The sequence below is a fragment of the Coenobita brevimanus genome, chromosome 61 (assembly GCF_032717465.1).
Source record: "Coenobita brevimanus isolate Jiangsu-jjx chromosome 61, ASM3271746v2, whole genome shotgun sequence".
In the NCBI taxonomy this organism is placed as follows: Eukaryota; Metazoa; Arthropoda; class Malacostraca; order Decapoda; family Coenobitidae; genus Coenobita; species Coenobita brevimanus.
Genome location: NC_137014.1, coordinates 43988295 through 44007796, shown reverse-complemented (window position 1 = coordinate 44007796; position 19502 = coordinate 43988295). Strand labels below are relative to the sequence as shown.

The window sequence follows — 19502 nt, the reverse complement described above, 5'->3', positions numbered from 1 at the left end:
TGTAATGGTGATGGCAGGGACGGACGGATGCACTGTGTAATGGTGATGGCAGGGACGGACGGATGCACTGTGTAATGGTGATGGCAGGGACGGACGGATGCACTGTGTAATGGTGATGGCAGGGACGGACGGATGCACTGTGTAATGGTGATGGCAGGGACGGACGGATGCACTGTGTAATGGTCATGGCAGGGACGGACGGATGCACTGTGTAATGGTCATGGCAGGGACGGACGGATGCACTGTGTAATGGTGATGGCAGGGACGGACGGATGCACTGTGTAATGGTCATGGCAGGGACGGACGGATGCACTGTGTAATGGTCATGGCAGGGACGGACGGATGCACTGTGTAATGGTCATGGCAGGGACGGACGGATGCACTGTGTAATGGTGATGGCAGGGACGGACGGATGCACTGTGTAATGGTGATGGCAGGGACGGACGGATGCACTGTGTAATGGTCATGGCAGGGACGGACGGATGCACTGTGTAATGGTGATGGCAGGGACGGAGGGGTGCACTGTGTAATGGTGATGGCAGGGACGGACGGATGCACTGTGTAATGGTGATGGCAGGGACGGACGGATGCACTGTGTAATGGTGATGGCAGGGACGGACGGATGCACTGTGTAATGGTCATGGCAGGGACGGACGGATGCACTGTGTAATGGTCATGGCAGGGACGGACGGATTCACTGTGTAATGGTGATGGCAGGGACGGAGGGATGCACTGTGTAATGGTGATGGCAGGGACGGACGGATGCACTGTGTAATGGTCATGGCAGGGACGGACGGATTCACTGTGTAATGGTGATGGCAGGGACGGAGGGATGCACTGTGTAATGGTGATGGCAGGGACGGAGGGATGCACTGTGTAATGGTGATGGCAGGGACGGACGCATGCACTGTCTGAGGGCTTCAGTATTTTTAATTGTTTATCCAAGAAAATTGGTGTGGATCTTTTATCGGCTCTTGTCGTTTGATATATTTTAATGTATTCTTGTCGTCTTCAAATGATTTTATTCCGTTGTGGACACTTTCCGACCTAAAGGGGTTGGGTATAGTCTTCCTTAACCACTTCGCTTAAGAGGTTTATGGAAGGTTGTATAAAACCGTCTGGGGTGTGTCCGATTAAGATGAAAAGAAATTGTAGTGAATGGTGAACGTTCAAAATGAGAGAGAGAGAGAGAGAGAGAGAGAGAGAGAGAGAGAGAGAGCAAAGACTCCAGTGCCACTTAGAAAACAAGCCCATAAACAGCGCTAAAAATAACACCATCATTCATCATCATCATCATCATCAGTCATCATCAACAGCCTGACCTCTTTCCCCTTGTAAGGATGCACCCTGTTACTTGCTGTCTAACGTGTGATCAGAATACGGTGAACAGTATAATCAGCACCCTGTCACCTTTGTTTTTCCCTCATTGTATCGGGAACATAGGCATATTTGGCATGTATTCTTCCCCGGTCTAGTGGGTGGAGGTGGAGGTGGAGGTGGTGATGGTGGTGGTGTGGTGGTAATGTTTGTGTTGTCGCCTGCGTGGTAATGAGAGGCGAGGCAAAAAGGTGTGGCGCTGAACAGGACCGGGGGCCGAAATTTCAATAAAAAATAAATAAATAAATAAATAAAAACTCGAAAATCTCCCACTTGTAACTAAGACTTGCTTTTGAAGGATGTGGGCAACGGAAAAGTTAAAAGTTTCGTCTGTTTACATTTAGAACAGTGTGTGTGTGTGTGTGTGTGTGTGTGTGTGTGTGTGTGTGTGTGTGTGTGTGTGTGTGTGTGTGTGTGTGTGTGTGTGTGTGTGTGGAAGCGGTCTTTAATTGTGTGGTTGTGAGTCCAGGCTTGTTCACAGAGACCTTCTTTTCTGGTGTACCTGGACAAATGAACAGCTTGGGAAAGACCTCTTGGATTGAAGGGAATAATGATGAAGGCCACATTGACTCCCATGTATTTTGGAAAGTTTCGCGTGAGTAATATCGTCTGTAGGTATCAAGAATAATAATAATAAAAAAAAGGACTCATTAAAGCATAGTATATATATATATTTTTTAGAAGTTGTTATAGTTTGCCTACCTTAACTTAGCTGATTTTCGTCCTCATGCACTCCTTTTCCCCGTAGTTCTGTAATAGAATAAGCGATACCACGGCCCTGCATCCTTTTCCTAGCACTTCTTCGTGACTGGTACCAAATTTTAGTGTTAATCTCTTGTTACATTTCAACGTCCAGGTTGGTGACATGGCAAATTTAGGCCAGGTAAAAGTGAAGAGAGTATAGCAGACTTCCTCAGCCCGGCAGACCACGTCCCCCGCTGTCCTTCCTCGTTGACATCAGCCTTCATTTATCATCATTTCCTTCTTCTCTCGCCCCCTCTTTATCTCCACAGCCTTGTTATCCTCTTTCTCATTCTTGTCTGTCTTTGCTTTGTATTCTGTTCTCCCTTTTTCTTTCGTTTTACTGGCTCCTGTTTCCTTCCATGCGACTGTCCACCGTATTTATTTCGCGTTGTTTCCCTTCCACCTGTTTGTGTGTCTTATCCTTCTCCCCTTTCCACCTTCCCTCCACCACCTTCTCTCCCACCTTTCTCTCCCCCTCCACTCCACCACCTCCCCTCCCACTTTCCTCCCACTCCACCGTCTCCCCTCCCACTTTCCTCCCACTCCACCGTCTCCCCTCCCACTTTCCTCCCACTCCACCGTCTCCCCTCTCACCTTCCTCCCACTCCACCGTCTCCCCTCCCACTTTCCTCCCACTCCACCGTCTCCCCTCCCACTTTCCTCCCACTCCACCGTCTCCCCTCCCACCTTCCTCCCACTCCACCGTCTCCCCTCCCACCTTCCTCCCACTCCACCGTCTCCCCTCCTACCTTCCTCCCACTTCTCCATCGCCCCTCCTACTTGCCCCCCGCCCCTCCTACTTGTCCTCCTTCCCTTCCTACCAACCCCTCCATCTTACCTTCCTCTCCTACGTCCCTCTCCCACCATTCAACTTTCCTTCCCACTTATGTCCATCTCCCACTCACCTCTCACTTGCCATACCACCTCTCCCACCTAACCCACCAAATACTCCTACTTTCCCCCACACACTTAGCCTTCCTCCTCCTCCTCCTGCTCCTCCTCCTCCTCCGCCTCAACTCCTTGTATTATTTGTCTTTTTATTTGGGTTCATCATAATTTTCCTCATTCTGTCCTCTCGTCCTTTCTCCACTTCCATGTTAGCCTAGGTGAGCATGGGTTTGGTTGCGTTTGATTGCATTGTCCCAAAAGAAGCATAGTTAATGTTAAAAATGCTCCGTAAGTGGTATGAGCCGTGATAATTTGGTGAGACTGCATATGGTGTACGGAAGACCGGGTTTGTTTGGATTTAGTACGATTAAATTGAGTAGGGTTTGTTAAGGCTGATGCTGTATTGATAAGGTGTTTGTGTGTGTGTGTGTGTGTGTGTGTGTGTGTGTGTGTGTGTGTGTGTGTGTGAGAGAGAGAGAGAGAGAGAGAGAGAGAGAGAGACTGATGGCTAAATGTTGTTGTGTGTGTGTGGGTCTGAGTGATTGGGTGCATTGAAGGATGGATTTGGATATGGTAGGCAGTGGTAGTGTTGGTGTGGTGTGGTGTGGTGTGGTGGTTGGTGTGGCTGTAGTAGTGGTGATGGCTCTGGTGGTTATGTTGCTGTGGTTGTCATGGTGGTGGTGGTGGTGGTGATGTGATAGTATGGTGGTGGTGGTGATATAGTGGAGGTAGTGGTGTTGTGGTAAAGGTGGTATTGATTGAAATACATTAGTGTGATCATGGTACTGGTGGTGGAGGTACTGTTGGTGTGATGATTCTCTGGTGGAGGTGGTGGTAGGTGTGGTGGTGGTAATATGATGTGGTGGTAATGTTGTGTTGTATTGGCTGTTGTGCTAGAATAGTGTGGTGGTGGTTGTAGTGATGCAGTGTGGTGGTGGTTGTAGTGATGCAGTGTGGTGGTGGTTGTAGTGATGCAGTGTGGTGGTTATAATGTTGTGAGAGTGGTAGTAATGATGGTGTGGTGTTAAGTACTGGTAGTGGTGTTTTGCTGTGGTGGTGGTGGTGGTGGTTATTGTGGTGATGGTGTGTTGTTAATATTGATGGTGGTGTGTTGTGGAAATTGTGGTAGTGTGGTGGTGGTGGTTGTGGTAAGAGGCAAGGCTAGGGGGAGGCAACCGCAAGTGTTCAGTAAACTCACAAGTCTGGCTCCACTCTCTTGCTTTCACCGCTCTCTCACACGCCTCTTGCATGTCTTTCATTGGCTTGTCCCCGCATTGCTCTGTATTGACACTTTCTTCTTACCTTTTCGTTATTTTGAAAAACTTGTCCCCGCCTCGCTTTTCATTGACACTTTCTTCTTACCTTTTCGTTATTTTAAAAGACTTGTCCCCGCCTCACTTTTTTTTTTTTTTTGACACTCCCTTCTCACCTTTCGTTATTTTCTCCTTGTATTTTTCCAGTCTAATCAGGTAGGTTAGACTTGCTGCACTAGATTAGGCTCAGATTTGGTTAGGTATGGAGGGTGCTAAGATTTACCGTATTGAGGTAGAACATGCTTGATACTGAACGATACTTTGATTTTGCAGTGATGGATTTAAGGCGTGACGGGGAGTAAAAGGGATGGTTTTTGAGAGGATTTTTAGTAAAGGTGGGAGATGAGAGACGAGAGGAGAGGATGGAGTAAAGGAGAGGATAGGAAAAATGGAGTAAAGGATATGAGATGAGAAAATGAGTTAGGGATAGGGTCGAGTAAAGGAGTGGCGAGAATTTAGTAAAGGAGAGAGAGAGAGAGAGAGAGAGAGAGGTTGGAATAGAGGGGAGAGGAGGAGAGTGTGGTGATAAGAAAGGAGAAAGTTGTGGAAAGGAGTGGTGTAGAGAAGTGAAGGGATATAGTATGGAAGTGGGGAGGGGAGGGGAAGGGACTAGAAGGAAGGGAAGGAAAGAGAAGAGAGGGGTGATGGCTGAGTGAGGTAGGAGTGATGTGGTGGTGAAAGATAGTGGTTCTTCTGTTCCCTCCCTGCATATCTCCCCACCTGCTTGTCTCCTTCCCTCCCTTCCCCTTTCCATCATCTCCCGCTTTCCTTTCCTCCCTCCCCACTTACCTTTCTCCTCCTCCTCTCCCTCCCTCCTTGTCCGCTCCCATCTTCTCCTCCCTCCTATTCTCCCTCCTTCCTCACCTGCGTCTGGTGGGGGGAGGGGGAGCCCCCCTCCCCCCACCAGTCTTACCTTTCCTCCGCCTTCCTGAATTTACCTCCTCCCCAGTTTCTTCCTCCTCCTACCTCACTCTTACTACCTTTCCTTCTTTCCTCCCCGTCTCTCCCTTACTGATCTCACTCTCCTCTCCTTGTCTCACTCATCCCCTCCTTGAATTATCTTGCTCTTAACCCCATGCCTCACATTTGCCCACCTTGCCTGTTCTTTTCCTCCCTGTCTGTTTCCTTCCCTCCCTGTCTCTCTTTCCTCCCTGTCTCTTTCCTCCCTGCCTTTTTATTTACCTCCTTCTCTCATTGTTTCCCTCACTCACTCTTACCTCCCTGGCTAATCTTTCTCTGACTTTCATCCCTCTTCCGTCTTTTACCTCACTACTCTTATTACACCTACATCATCTCAGGACTCCATTTCTCTTACTGCTTTACTCCATCTGTGTCACTCCTTCCTTCCCTGCCTCCTTCCTTCACCTGCATTTCCCCCCTACTGCTTCCTCTCCCTCCCTCCCTCCTTTCTTCCCCCCTCCCCTCTCCCTCTCCTCTCCGTCTCACCGTCTCCCCCTCTGTGCCTGTCTTTATCTCCCTGATTCGCCCCCCTCTCCTTGATTCTTCTCTCTCTCACTCCCTCTTCCTGATTCACCCATCTTTTCTCTCTCCCTGATTCGACTCTCACTCGCTCCTTGCCCCGGTATCTTTCTCCCTTCTCCCTTCATGCCTTATCTCTTTGCTTCCTTCCTTGCCTTACCACTTCCCTTGCACCTACCTCACTGTGTATCTCCCTCTCTCCCTGCCTTTCCATCGCCCTCACCTCTCCCTCTTTATTCCTCCCTGCCCGTCCTTTCCTCCTTATTCCTCCCTGCCCGTCCTCTCCTCCTTATTCCTCCCTCCTTCATTTTTCTCCTCATTCCTCCCTACGTTTCCTACCCCTCTCCTCTCTCCTTATTCCTTCCTGCCTCTTCTCTTCCTCCTTTTTCCTCCCTACCTCTCCTCTCCCTCCTTATTCCTCCCCTCTCACCTCTCCATCTGTACTCCTCCCCACCTCTCCTCTCCCTGGTTATTCATCCCTCCCTCTCCTCTCCGTCCTTATTCCTGCCTACTTCTTTCTCTCTCCTTATCCCTCTCTGTCCTCTCCCTCCGTCCTCCTCCCTCTCTCTTCTCTCCCTCATTATCCCTCCCTCTTCCTCCACCTGTCTCAGTGCCCCTCCATCCATGTCTTTGCTTCACTCTACCCCAGTCACTTTGAACCAGACCTTGAACCTACGATGCTTTTATGTTCTTGTTTATATTTAGCGCCGTAAAATTATTCCTCTGAATTGTTGCATTATTATTTCTTTTTAATATGTAGATGAAACACTTCTCATTTATTAATTCATTTAGTATTATAAAGCTTGTACCTAAGTAATTTTTATTTTATGCATAGGATTGATAGTGGTGCTGTATCGAAGAAAAACTGGACCGGGTTATTTGAATTTTATGTGTTGCGAAGATGCATTAGTTTCTATATATGAATCTGCAACATTTTCAGAAGGGCAAAGATTTCTACTTGATATAATTTTCTTCCATTTAACAGTTCAAGGGATTCAAATCAAACCCCGATAAGTGATTTCTTCCGCCAACACTATCCGGTATAGATTTATTATGTTGCATCCGAAACTGCATCACTAGAAGGTTAAGGCAGCTGTTAGTGTGTGCATTGTGCGTGAAATTGTTCAAGTGGCGGGGAGAGGAGTAACCACGGGACCATATGTAGCAGTCTTGTTAGCGGTGACTCACTCTCCCCCAACACAACCTCTCTATCAGCCTACTCCATACTAATTTTCATCGTGAATAGAATAAGAACTTGAGTGGGAATTATGTTTTTCGTGTTTTTGTTTTTGATTTTGGCTGTACGGTATGTGCAGGTGGATTGGATGATGGGTAGTGGTGTGTGTGTGTGTGTGTGTGTGTGTGTGTGTTACTTTATTTGACTTCCATTTCATCCTGTAAAGCACAAAATTCGCAGCGGTATGTGTAAAATAAATGCAAAGTATTTGGATCAATTTGTATCAATATTGATTTCAGTGTGTGTGTGTGTGTGTGTGTGTGTGGTGATTCTGTGTTTATTTGAACTTGCTGAGAAAGAACTGATATTTTAGACTTTTTCACTTATTAAACCTTTTATATATATAGAAGTGACTTTCCATTCACTACGGTAGTGTTTTTTTCCCGGAATGTTTCTTTTGATCAGTAACTTCAGAGTAAAGAAAAATTGAAACCCAATCTAGGACGTCACAGTGGAAGCATACACGCGTTCATCAGACCATGATAATCGTTCATTTTCCATAATGGCCTGATCACATTTGTACTGCTGACTGTATCAGTAGACATACATTGTTATTCATGGAATGGGGTTCCCTAGGCTAGTGTTACTTGTCAATTACTGTACTAACATTCATGACATATTCATATACACAGGGTGATGGGCAGGAGTACAAGATTTACCTTTAATAAAATGAGCACTGCAAGGTGGAGTACGGCATTGGTACCCAGTTCTCTCTCTTTACAGTTGCACTTCGCATATCATGCCTTCATATGTCATTCTATACATTTCATATAGATTGACATATACCTTTCCCTTGCCTAATGGTGCAGCCAGCAGCTCAACTGTGGTATGATATGATGAAAAAGAAATGATTTTCCTTATCAGAAAAAGCCTGTGTGCTCAGATGGTCAGTGGTGGGGATTGTCTGCTGATTGCAAATTTCATCTGCTGGGGTGGGGGCGGGGGGATAGTGGTGATACCACATGTCTTTTTCAATGTCCTCCAAATCTTAGTTGTTTGAAATAGTTTTGTTTTTTTTAGAACACACTGTTGAGTTATAATGCATGTGTTTAGTAATGTGTGTCGTGTTGTATTTCAGGCATGTATAGACGATAACTTGGACATGGTGGAGTTCCTGGTGGAGCAGGGCACCGATGTCAACCGGGGGGACATGGAAGGATGGACCCCCCTTCATGCCACAGCATCATGTGGTTTCAACAGTATAGCAAAGTTCGTATTCTTATGATTTGGGTTTAGCATATGTTGCAAACTTCCAGAGTACTGTAGGCTATGCAGCAGTTTACCATAGTTAGTAAATCCACTTGATAGTGTATTTGAGCTATAAGATAGTTATCAGTATGGCAGTATTGAACAGTATTGTATTATACATTAATAGCATCACTAGGACTAACTCGCGTTTTTATGCTCCCAGACAGTTTTAGTCAACTTAAAGTTTATGAAGGCCGAATCTAATCTCTTGTTCCTGAAAAGTAGGTAGTTTTCTTGTTTCAGCCCATACTCGACTTGATGATAATAATATTCCCCCATTTTATTTGAGTTATACAATTTTTACCATCATTTTCACTAAAAATTGTAAATTTTTTAGATTTACTGCCAAGAAATGAGCAATTTTAGACATTAACATAGCCTGACTGCTCAGCGTAACCATGACTTGAGCAGTTTGGTCCAAACCAAAGCCAATATCAGCATTACAGTACTTCTCAGTCTCACAATCCCAAAAAACAGAAGCAGGCATGGGAGAGTGCTTATTTATAGAGACCATTGCAAAACTGAGTTACAATCTGCAACTCAGCCGGTGATTTGACTGTAGTCAGTCACATGACTCTTTGTCACTGACGGCTAGATTAAAAAATGCTATACAGTGTTCTGTATATTTGTTACTAATGATTTTCCACAGAAATGTTATAGAAGAAAGGGTGTTTGCGCTGGTTAGATGTATAGAACATCCCCCAAATAACTGGATCGATTATGGGCTGAAACGAGAATAATGCTGAAAAGTATGTCCAAAGCTATATACAGTATAGGATAATGATTAGGAGTTAGGAAGAGTAAAATATGCCGGGTAAATGACATACAGTATTGTGGATAAATGAGTTAGTGATTAAAGATATAGGACAAGTTACTGTACTGTGCAGCAAATTAGAAGGGGTTAAGTAAATGCAGACCTTGCATGACCATACATTGTATAGACTAGGTAGAGATTTTTTGCCCTTTTACAGCTTGTTTCCTGCAGTTCATTGGTAGAATAAAATAACACTGTGACTCAATGTCCTTTCCATAGACCTTTATGATTAGTGCAACAACTCAATGTTCAGGATGAAGAGCTTGCAATTTTACACTTTATAAAAGTGAACAGAGTATAGTCGTATTGAAACATTAAAGTGAATAATGCATGCATCATCATCATCATTGCAGTACAGTACTTTGGTGTATAATAAACTTTTATGTTAGATGAAAACTTTGACAGTACGGTACAACTTATGGATATGTGGTCATTGCAGGTTCCTAATAGATCGGGGAGCAGATCTCTCCCTAGTCAACAACGATGGTGACCTCGCCATTGATATAGCAGACTCTGATGAAATGGAAAATTTATTACAAGAAGAAATAGATAGAAGAGGTAAGATTCCATTTTGAACAACAGCTGGTACTGCAAGGAGATGGCTGTATGATCTTCAGGGGATTTTCATATTGCGGGATACCAGTAGTCAGAAATATTTTAATTTTAATTTTCCTTTACTGTAACATCTCTTCCTTACCCTGACAAAATGACAGCAGGGTGAAGGGATTAAACAGAAATTGGGCAGCAGGGGGGTCTAATACCATGTGAAGAAAAGCTGATGCTTACATACCTGTACAAGGCTCTATAAAGCAGACTATAAATAGCTTAATCACATGTGTAATATTGCCTCATGGTTTAAAAAAAAACAAAAAAATCTCAAGACTGCATATCTGAGTTGTAGTATCCATTACTTTAATGTGTTTAATTTGTTAAACTCGTGTCATTAACAGTTCAGCTATAGTTTTAATTATGAAAGTATATTTTCCATATACAGTACCGATACAGTACTGGTGAGTATATCATTACATCCTTTAGATGATGATTTGGTAGTACAGTACTGTATTTTGAATTTCTTTTCATTACTGTACGATCAGGTATTGACTGTGATGCATCACGTAACCGTGAAGAGCGGAGGATGTTGGAGGATGCGCAACACTGGCTGGCCAGTGGTTACCTGGCTGATAGACCCCACTCCAAGACGGGTGCCACTGCACTCCATGTGGCAGCTGCTAAAGGATATATCAAGGTTATGAAGTTAGTACACTACTTGGTTAGTTACATGATCAAACATACTCTTACGGAAGCAAAACTTGATCCAAGGATGTTTTAATTATATCAGTTTTTTAGATGCATCTTAGTAATTACTAGATTAATATATGGGAATAAATAGACTGTTGCTGAGCTGTAGCTGTCAAGAGAGACTAAAGTAAAATGTGTAAACCAGTTTCATCCCAGACATGGTAATAGAGCAATATAGAAAGAAATATGTACCGGTATTTATGCATATTAATGAATCAGAAAAATTGTACAACAAAGCTGTGGTTGTTCAGGACTGACATTGAAATGAGAGAGAAGTAAGAAGTCTCTTAAGAAAAATGTGCTGTAGTGCCGCCGTTTTACTATGCTGCAAGATTGGTGTTCCTTTAGGCTTACATTACATACTCTGTCATTATTTCAGCTAAAGTGTTCTAAGGTACAAGATTTTACTACAGTATTTAAAAAATTTAGATTTTGTATAGAGTATGTTCTCATTACTCAGTAGCCCTACAGCCTTGTATGATGTGCATTATTCAGTATCATTAAGTACCGCATAATACATAAGTACTGTAGTACTGGAAAACTAACAAGATGAGACTTTAGGGAGTGATTTTAGTAGGTAAAATTTCTAGTGTTACTTATTATGCTAGTGTGATGTGTACTTGTATTTCCTCATTTTATATGAAATTCAGGAGTTGAGGATGACTTTATATACTGTGGAAACAAGTGTAGTAATTTCTTTTATAGTATTATCATGTGAAGTTAGCATTACTGTCTATTCCATCCATTTCTAGGCAGTATGTTCTGTTTAATGTGATTGATATTGTTTTTGCAGTAATGTACGGTATATTAGCCAGTAGAGGCAAATATTTTACAGTATTATTCTGTACCTTTCAGGATCATCTCTTATGTTTACAGTAATATGATTAATACCAGTATTGGTTTTGCAGTAATGTTTACTCTCTCGTGGAGTTTAGTATGCAGCACTCTATATTTCATGTCGTTCTAGATCAGTGTTTCCTGAACTATTTTGGCTGCGACCCTGAACACAGAATTTTTTTGGCCTGGCATGACCCTCAGGGCGGAAACATAATTTAAGTGTTTCTTCATTTAGTTTTATCCAATAAAATTTCTTGGATAAAATGCAGTGGACAGCTTAAAGTAAAATTCAGTAAAATTTATTTAATAAACTTTTTATTTTCTTATGTTGATCGAAGAATATGAAAGACACAACTTATGTAAATGTAATTCATTGCAAAATTTGACAGGCATCGAAAAACAAACTTTTGACTGGCAACTATGACATTGCTTCAGTGATGCATTGCATTCCAAAAGTGTACTGCAGATTTTTTTGCAGTTATGTACTTTTAACTTTTTTTTTTTCTGATTCTATTTTACTTTATTTTTTTTTCACACCATCCCGCAACCCACAGGAGCATCTTTGCGACTCTCATTTGGGTCGCGACCATGGGTTTGGGAACCACTGTTCTAGATGATCTGTTCTGTTTAATGTGATTTTGTTTTTGCAATAATGTTGGAGTTAATTTATTGCATTTTAGAACACCCTTTAAGCTGTGATAGTGAGTGTACTCTAATAAGATAACCCATGTCCATTCCAGTCTTTTAATAGAGGCAGGGGCAGACATCAATGCAAAGGATTTTGATGGGTGGACGCCCCTACATGCGGCAGCCCACTGGGGGCAGCGTGATGCTGTGGAAATACTCTGTGAGAACATGGCGGACATGGAAATTCGTAACTATGTGGTAAGTTCACGGGGAAATACAGTAAAGTACGGTATGCCTTATATTCACATCTGAAGGATAAAAACAATGTATTGCATTGCTTGTAAAATTGGTACAATGCAATGTATTGTACTGTACTTTTTAATTACCTGGTATGCGTTGTGTTTATTGTTACCATAAATTTATCATTATGCTGTGATTCATAGTAAAATAATGCTTTTTCCAAATGTCCATACTCTTATCTGTTGGATTTTAGGGTGTTCCGCCCTAGGGCCACAAATTTACAGTTTCATCTCTGTCTTTTAAAGCAGCAGCTATCTTTAAGCATGTCAGATATTCAGTTACAGTTGTAAATGATAGGAGATTTATATTCATGTACAGTTGTAATATAGGAAGTCTGTATGGATACTTTTGTTGTTGATGATCTATTTTCTCCACAGGGTCAAAGTGCATTTGATGTGGCAGACAACAGCTTGTTACGGTTAATGGATGAGCTGAAGAAGAAACAGGCTGCACTCAGGCTAGTTAATCAGAACAAACAGACACCCAGAAAACGGAAGTGAGTCTCTCTCTCTCTCTCTCTCTCTCCTCTCCTCTCCTCTCCTCTCCTCTCCTCTCCTCTCCTCTCCTCTCTCTTCCCTGCAAAGAATATGAAGTAATGCTGCAGATTTGTGGAAAATAGGACTGTAGTTTGGTAGAAGTGAAGGGTTGCCATAGGATTTATTTTAAAATGTGAAATGTTTAAGTGTGGATGTGTAGGCCCATGAGGTGGAGTCAGGATTCTTGGTGCTTGAATGGTGAGTTAATGAGAGTGTTGCCTATATAGTAGGGTAGACTTTTGGTAGTTCTTCTGTCAGTTTTTTTTTTTTTTTTTTTTTTAAGTGCATGTTATTGATGTTCAGTAGTTATCTTCATCTTGTCACAGCATTGGTGCTAAGTTTTTAGTTTAGTAGATTAATCATATAATACAGTAGATATCATTCAGTACAGTGTCTTCTCTGTCCACATCATTGTATTTCAGAAACAAGTTCTAAATGACAAATAAGTATAAATGTGCATGAGACAGAGGTGTATAAATTACATTTCGTATGTTTCAGGACATCTCCTCACCGTGATCAGAGTAATAAGAAGGAGCGGGAGGATCCACGGGAGTCCGAGGGTACGTCTGAGGATGATGAGTCCTCATCTGATGTGGGTGAGTCTTGATGCAACCCTGTAGTCACTAACACACTCACATCCTACACCCAGATTTGTCACACAGTTGTCAGTATATCTACGGTTCTGATGACATCAGTTCGTGCATAGTAATATATGTGCTGCACAGTCCTATCCTCTCAAGAATTTTCACAGTTATTCAATTGTCTACTTGTATCCACACCTGGCAACTTTATGTGCTCTCCATGTATTCCTGTACCTGCAGTCACCTTATATATCCTCAATGGTCGTTATCACAACTGCGTATGCACACTTTGGCTGTCATGATTGTACCCTCAGAAAGTAAACCAACATCTGATGTGCATTGTTTGATGTCGATCACTCGTATTAATCATACTGTATTTTGTATACTGTACACCACAGACTGATCAGTCCCACCATATCACTCATCATACAAGACACAGGCACCTGCACATGCAACCCTGTACATGCTGTGTCTTGCACTGTTGTACCACTTTTGTGTTACCCATAAATATAAAGCAGCCATTCAGAAGCTCGTCACGCACCTTCAGAACCATGTATCTGTAAACTTCATATCTTGGTGTTCACCTGTTTCACTGAAGGGATAGTCGACAGTGGTTTAAGTATTCATCAGATAGCAGCACTTTTGCAGTTGTTAGTATAGTAACTTTATTCGCCTTTAGTCATCACTGTAAAGCTTTGTATGTCGGTATGATGTGTTATAATAGAGATATGGAAGCAAATTAATTTAGATAAACATTGCTGATCATAATGAAAGTGGAGGCCAATTTTAGACCAGTACGAGGCTTCATTGATGATGCAAAGATACCACCTGACTTGTAGAATTATTCGGGAGTGATGAGATAAATCATATATTAGAATGAAGAATGTGGTAATAATGGAATGCAGGATACAGTAATTATATGCAATACTGAAGTAGCTCATAATAAAGGTGTCAGATTATGTAAATTTAGGTAAAATATGTTCAGAAGAATTTTTAAAGAACCACATTCCTCAAGACAACCAGACAAAATTTGTATCTTAGTTTGGGCCTACCTATTAGACATACAGTATACATCAGAAGTGCAGTAGAATCATGTGCAATGTGTTGGTTGCATGATTACTCTTTTTGAGGTCCAGAGGGTAGTTAGCAAACACATTAGCAAGTATTTAGCAGGAAGCAGTGCACTGTATATTGAACAGTAGTGGGTTTTGAGCTTGTCCAGTACATAACTGTTACCACTTCAAAGTCACGATATTACATGTAAGAAAAGTCAGAAAATTGCACATTATTCTGAACAGTAATATTTGCTATTAAGCACTATAGTTTTTCCATGGCAGTCGTACAACCAAACCTGGATTATTTTTCCTTATCATACCAATTTTTGTACAAGTACTTGATTAAGGGTTTAAAATAAGTACATATAATTTTGAATGAAAAGTCTTGTTGCCGCCATTACAGCTTTAAATTTGATTGCCTTCAGCATATACACTATAACTATCCTCCTCTCTGACTTTTGGTATCTTATCTCTCTTTTAGTACTAAAATATAGTCACAGGTATAGAGCCCAGTGTTGGTTCATAGGTGAGTTGAAATTCTTCTCAGACATTTACTTACAGCAGTTGAAGTAAAGTGTAACTTAACCAAATAATTGTATTGAACTCATAATTAGCTCTAGCCATACTAAAGCTGTTGTTAATTAGGTAATAAACTAATTTGCATGGTAGGCCAAGCCTCAGGTACGGCCATGAATGTGCCATAGAAACTGGTAGATAGTCTTTGCTTTTGTTTGCCTCAACAACTTAGCCTGTGGCCTTTGGCTTTTGTCCTCTTACATGCTGCTTCTTTGGGAATTGATGGATGATAGACGATGAGGAGAGTAGTGAAGAAAGCAGCCAGTCTTCCTCCTCCTCTGTGTCTGGGAGTGAAGAGAAGGAGGAGGAGGAAGAGGAAAAAGATGATTCTGATTCTGATGATGATGATGATGATGAGGGGGAAAGTGTGTTGGGTAGTTGCACACGAGCACTTAGTCCAGTGAAGTTGCTAGTGGGTAAGTGCCGGTGCAGATGGAAGTTTTTTGCATATATGTATGTATGTATGTATATACAATGTGCATGTTGATTATATGAATGTATGTATGTGCATGTAACTGTACACCTCTATGTACCAGGTATGGATCTGGGAGTGTGTGCATTCATGTACATGTGTGTGTGTGTTTATGTGAGTGTATGAGAGCATGTATGATATTTTTTTACTTCGACTGCATGCGTGTCCTCTTTTATTGATGTATATTTTCTGTCTATGTAATCCTGACCTGTTTGTATTAATGATTTGTGTTGTTGTTCATGTTAAGTTGATGTGTGACATTTCAGTGTATTGATATTTACCTGAAAGACAGGACACACGATCTTGATATACAGTATACTGTATAAGGTTCACTTTATTTTATGCATTTGATTTTGGGTTTTCTGAGTAGTAGTTCAGTTATTGATGAATGCCCAGCTGTTTAGTATAAAAGTTGTTAAATTATGAATGGAAGGAGTAGTGTCAAAACCTGTACAGATGTTATTATAGAACAATTAGTGAATGAAGAAGAGAATGTCATTGAGTCTTGTAGTGCTTGTATATTATGTAATTATTTATATTTTGCATTCAGAGACAATGTCCCATTATTAATAATTTTATTAAATAATGATCGCATTTCACTTCTCATTTGTGTTTTAGTTACTGATTTATTGTCAGCATTTAAACTAATGATATGTTGACAATATGGTGATGTTAAGAAACTTAAGTTTTTCATCATATCAATAGCAGTTTCCCATATACAAAATTTGAAATTTTATTTACCAAATTGGAAGTTAAAAAAAAAAAAGACCGTTAATTCATAATATGTTAGTATACTAAAAGGTTTCACTGTGAAATCCATTTTTGCCTATTGTAAGATAACATTTCAGTGTACCAGTAAGAGTAATTTTCAAACTTTGATGAATTTGTTGACTGATATATTTTATAAGCAGAATAATTCATCCCACTCATCTCATTTATTTTTGGTATCTGAGCAGAGAAGAGGAATAAGGTAAACAAGGAGAACACTGGGCCACAGATCATCCCCACTGGTACAGACAAGAGTGGTGGCAGTGCGGGGGCGCGGACGCAACCTCAGGCTAGAGCGGCAGAGAACAACTCCTTCGACCAGTCAGAGGTTCAGTCGTGGCGGAGACCATCATCACTCAGGAAGACCAGCAACTCAACAAATGATGACAAGAGTACGTTGTCTTGGAAAATTTCATAACGCCTCTTAGTGATTTTTTCTGCACATTATGCCACAGTATCTTCTCATATGTTGGTGGTGCACAAAGAAAGAGAGAGAGAGAGAGAGAGAGAGAGAGAATTTAAATTGGTGGAGTGTAATGGGAAAAATAAATCACTAAGGAAGTACAAGAAAATGTTAGAGTGTAATGTGCAAAGTAAATCATTAAGAAGGGGCCTTGTGATGCCTCCTTTGGCACATATAGTATGGCCAAATGTTGACTGAGGACACAGATGGGTTAATGATTCAGAAGTTGCTGTTGTTAAGACTTGATGAATTATTGCATATTTTTTTGTCCATCGTCACTTAGGAAGGCAACCTCACTACACAGGACAGGTGTATCTTATCACAAGGTAGGGTAGGGAGCTAGGTGAGGAGAAACTTGGGTTAATCCCTTGAGTGTGATGATGTATTTTCATTTTCAAAAGTCCACCCTGAGATGCATTATTTAGCCAAAGAAGGATCTATAAACAGTGAAAGAGTTAATGTAGTTGATAGCTAACCCTTCTGATTTAAAAATCTCTCCCAGACCTAATAATATTGTTTGGTAGTAAATTTAAATGTATGTTACTAAAGTAAAGGGGTTGAGATTTACTGAAATTTTGTGTGTGTTTTTTGGACTACTGTACTCAGTGCAGTGACATGAGTACTTTATCTCAAGAGAGGGTAGAAACCTGCAAAGGAATAACTTGCGTTAACTCTTTGTCTCATGATGCATTTTTCATTTTACTCCATCCACTATCAGTTTATTTTATTCAGGCTAGGAAGATCCTCTTGTATTGTAAGGGTTAGCTGGTGAAGGCTATACGGAACCCCCTCAGTTGGAAAAGTCCCTTTAAGCTGGATAAAGTCATCTGAAGATAACAATAATAAAATGTATCCTTTAGTTACAGGGGTTGGTGGGTTAGGAGTTACTGTTGTTGAAACTTGAAAATATTGTGTATATTCTTGGTGGGATATGAATTATTATAAGTCTTGATTAAAACAGAAGTAAAAAAGTCTTAAATATTTAGGAGAGAGAAGGTATTTAGGGGAGCAAAGGTGATGAAAGTATGAGACCAGAGTGATGAAAAATGAGAGGGCAAATGAAATTTGTATATAGTATATTGACTGAAAAGTAAAAAGAGGATCTAGAATATTGACAGTATTTATTTACAGGAACTCTATGGCCAAGAGTTAATTTGAATATGTATACACAGGTAGCTCTGGGGGGGAAGCGTGGCTCAATCGGTAGAGAGGTGGCCTGCAGTCCTAACGGACCCAGGTTCAAATCCCCGCTTGGGCGGGGAACAGTTTAAGGATTTGAATTAAATACCCCCGCTAATACCAATACACCAGTCCTGTATGAGACAGTCAATATACTATATACAAATTTCTTTTGCCCTCTCATTTTTCATGTATTCAATATGGACAGTGGGTGTTAGCGCCTAAGTGGTGACATGTAGAAGGTGTATGGTATGTAGGAGGACTACTGGGCCTTGAGAGCAGTCTGTGAAGCCTATGCCCAGAGTCGGTCACATAAAAAAAAAAATAATTAAAAAAAAAAAAAAAAAAAAAAAATGGAGGATCAGATGGTGAAATGAAACTTGTATTTAATGTGCACGGAGCAGGCTGACAACCAGTATGTCAGACTGAGAAAAGTTTGGAAAGCTGTTGTCTTCAAGGGGACTGACAGGCTGATGATGATCATGATCTTGATGAATAAGTGGTTGTGATGATTTGTGAATCTTGATAAAAGGTAGTAGCCTAAAGGATGGTAGAAATTTTATGTGACACCTGAAGAATATTTAGAAAAGCATGGTGGATATGAATGATTGATAAATTAGTGCCAGGGATGCAGCACAGATACTAAAGTTAAAAATGAAAAAACTGATGGAATAAATGGATCTTTGGGAGTTTCGGAAAGAAAGCAAGATTGCACATCACAGCTTCAGTTTTCAGGTTTGGAGATTACTGTTTTGGTTGTGAAATTGCTGATAGAGTTTGTCATTTGATCTTCTGACACCATTGCAGGCCAAAAAGATGAGATAAGTCGCAGTATATCCACGCAAGGGAAGGTAAGCAGTAGAGAAACTGAGGAAACCAAGCGGACGACCTCAATCACCACCACCACAGCCACCACCACCACCACAACCACTACTGTCACCACACCCGACAAGGAGGAGAGGTATGTTTGTACAGAAGCTGGAGAAGGAGGGACATGAACAGAGGCAAGAGAGATACGTGATAGTGGTTAGGGACCAGTGAGAAGAGATAGGCTGGGAGGAGAGAGAGTAGATATTGGATAAGGATGTATGTTGAGATGGAGAAAAGTTGGGAAGGGTAGATAGTGGTTAAGGATGAGGAGGAGATAGGTGTAGAGGGGAGAAGGTAAACAGTGATTAGGGATTTATGATGAGATGCGAGGAGGTAAGTGGTGAGGGTAGATAGTAGAGTGTGGTTAGGGATGTGTGTTGGGAAGGGGAGATGATAGGTGGGGAGGGGAGCTAGGAGACAGTGGTTAGGGGCGTGTGTGTTGAGATTGGAGGAGATACAGTTGATGGGCAGGGGAGACAGCAGATATTAGTTATGGATGTGTGTTGAGATGGGGAGATGATAGGTGGGGAGGGACTTAAGGCAGATGATGATGATGGACTCCAGGTAGATGAGGATGGCAAGTGATGAATAATTTTTCAGTAGATGAGTAACCATGATGTTTGTGTTCTCTGCTAGATGTGTCAAGTGTCTACCCTGTAGTTTCTTTAGTTTTATATCAGTTGACACCCAAAATAAAGCAGTCCTGTGGCACTTGAATGCTGTCCTGTCCAGGCTTGGGCTGTTCTCTGGGTAATAGAAATTTCTCCGGCTCAAGCTTTATCAGATCTTGATTGGCTTGCCTCTTCAAGAAAACCCCATGACTGGATTGCTGTTCAGAA

The 19502-nt window shown here is 41.5% G+C and overlaps 1 protein-coding gene across 5 annotated transcripts in view; it reads left to right on the top strand.

The window, feature by feature from the left end:
* The window catches only part of Mbs (Myosin binding subunit), a 230375-nt gene that overhangs the window by 113587 nt on the left and 97286 nt on the right, over positions 1 to 19502 (top strand). For 4 of the 5 annotated variants that reach the window (XM_080275223.1, XM_080275222.1, XM_080275221.1 and 1 more), the window contains exons 2-9: positions 8117 to 8247; positions 9540 to 9658; positions 10195 to 10354; positions 11977 to 12121; positions 12541 to 12659; positions 13198 to 13295; positions 16340 to 16543; positions 18601 to 18754. In XM_080275223.1, the coding sequence (XP_080131349.1) occupies positions 8117 to 8247; positions 9540 to 9658; positions 10195 to 10354; positions 11977 to 12121; positions 12541 to 12659; positions 13198 to 13295; positions 16340 to 16543; positions 18601 to 18754 (1130 nt within the window). The remainder of the gene's footprint in view (positions 1 to 8116; positions 8248 to 9539; positions 9659 to 10194; positions 10355 to 11976; positions 12122 to 12540; positions 12660 to 13197; positions 13296 to 16339; positions 16544 to 18600; positions 18755 to 19502) is intronic. The other variant, XM_080275220.1, reaches the window with a different exon arrangement.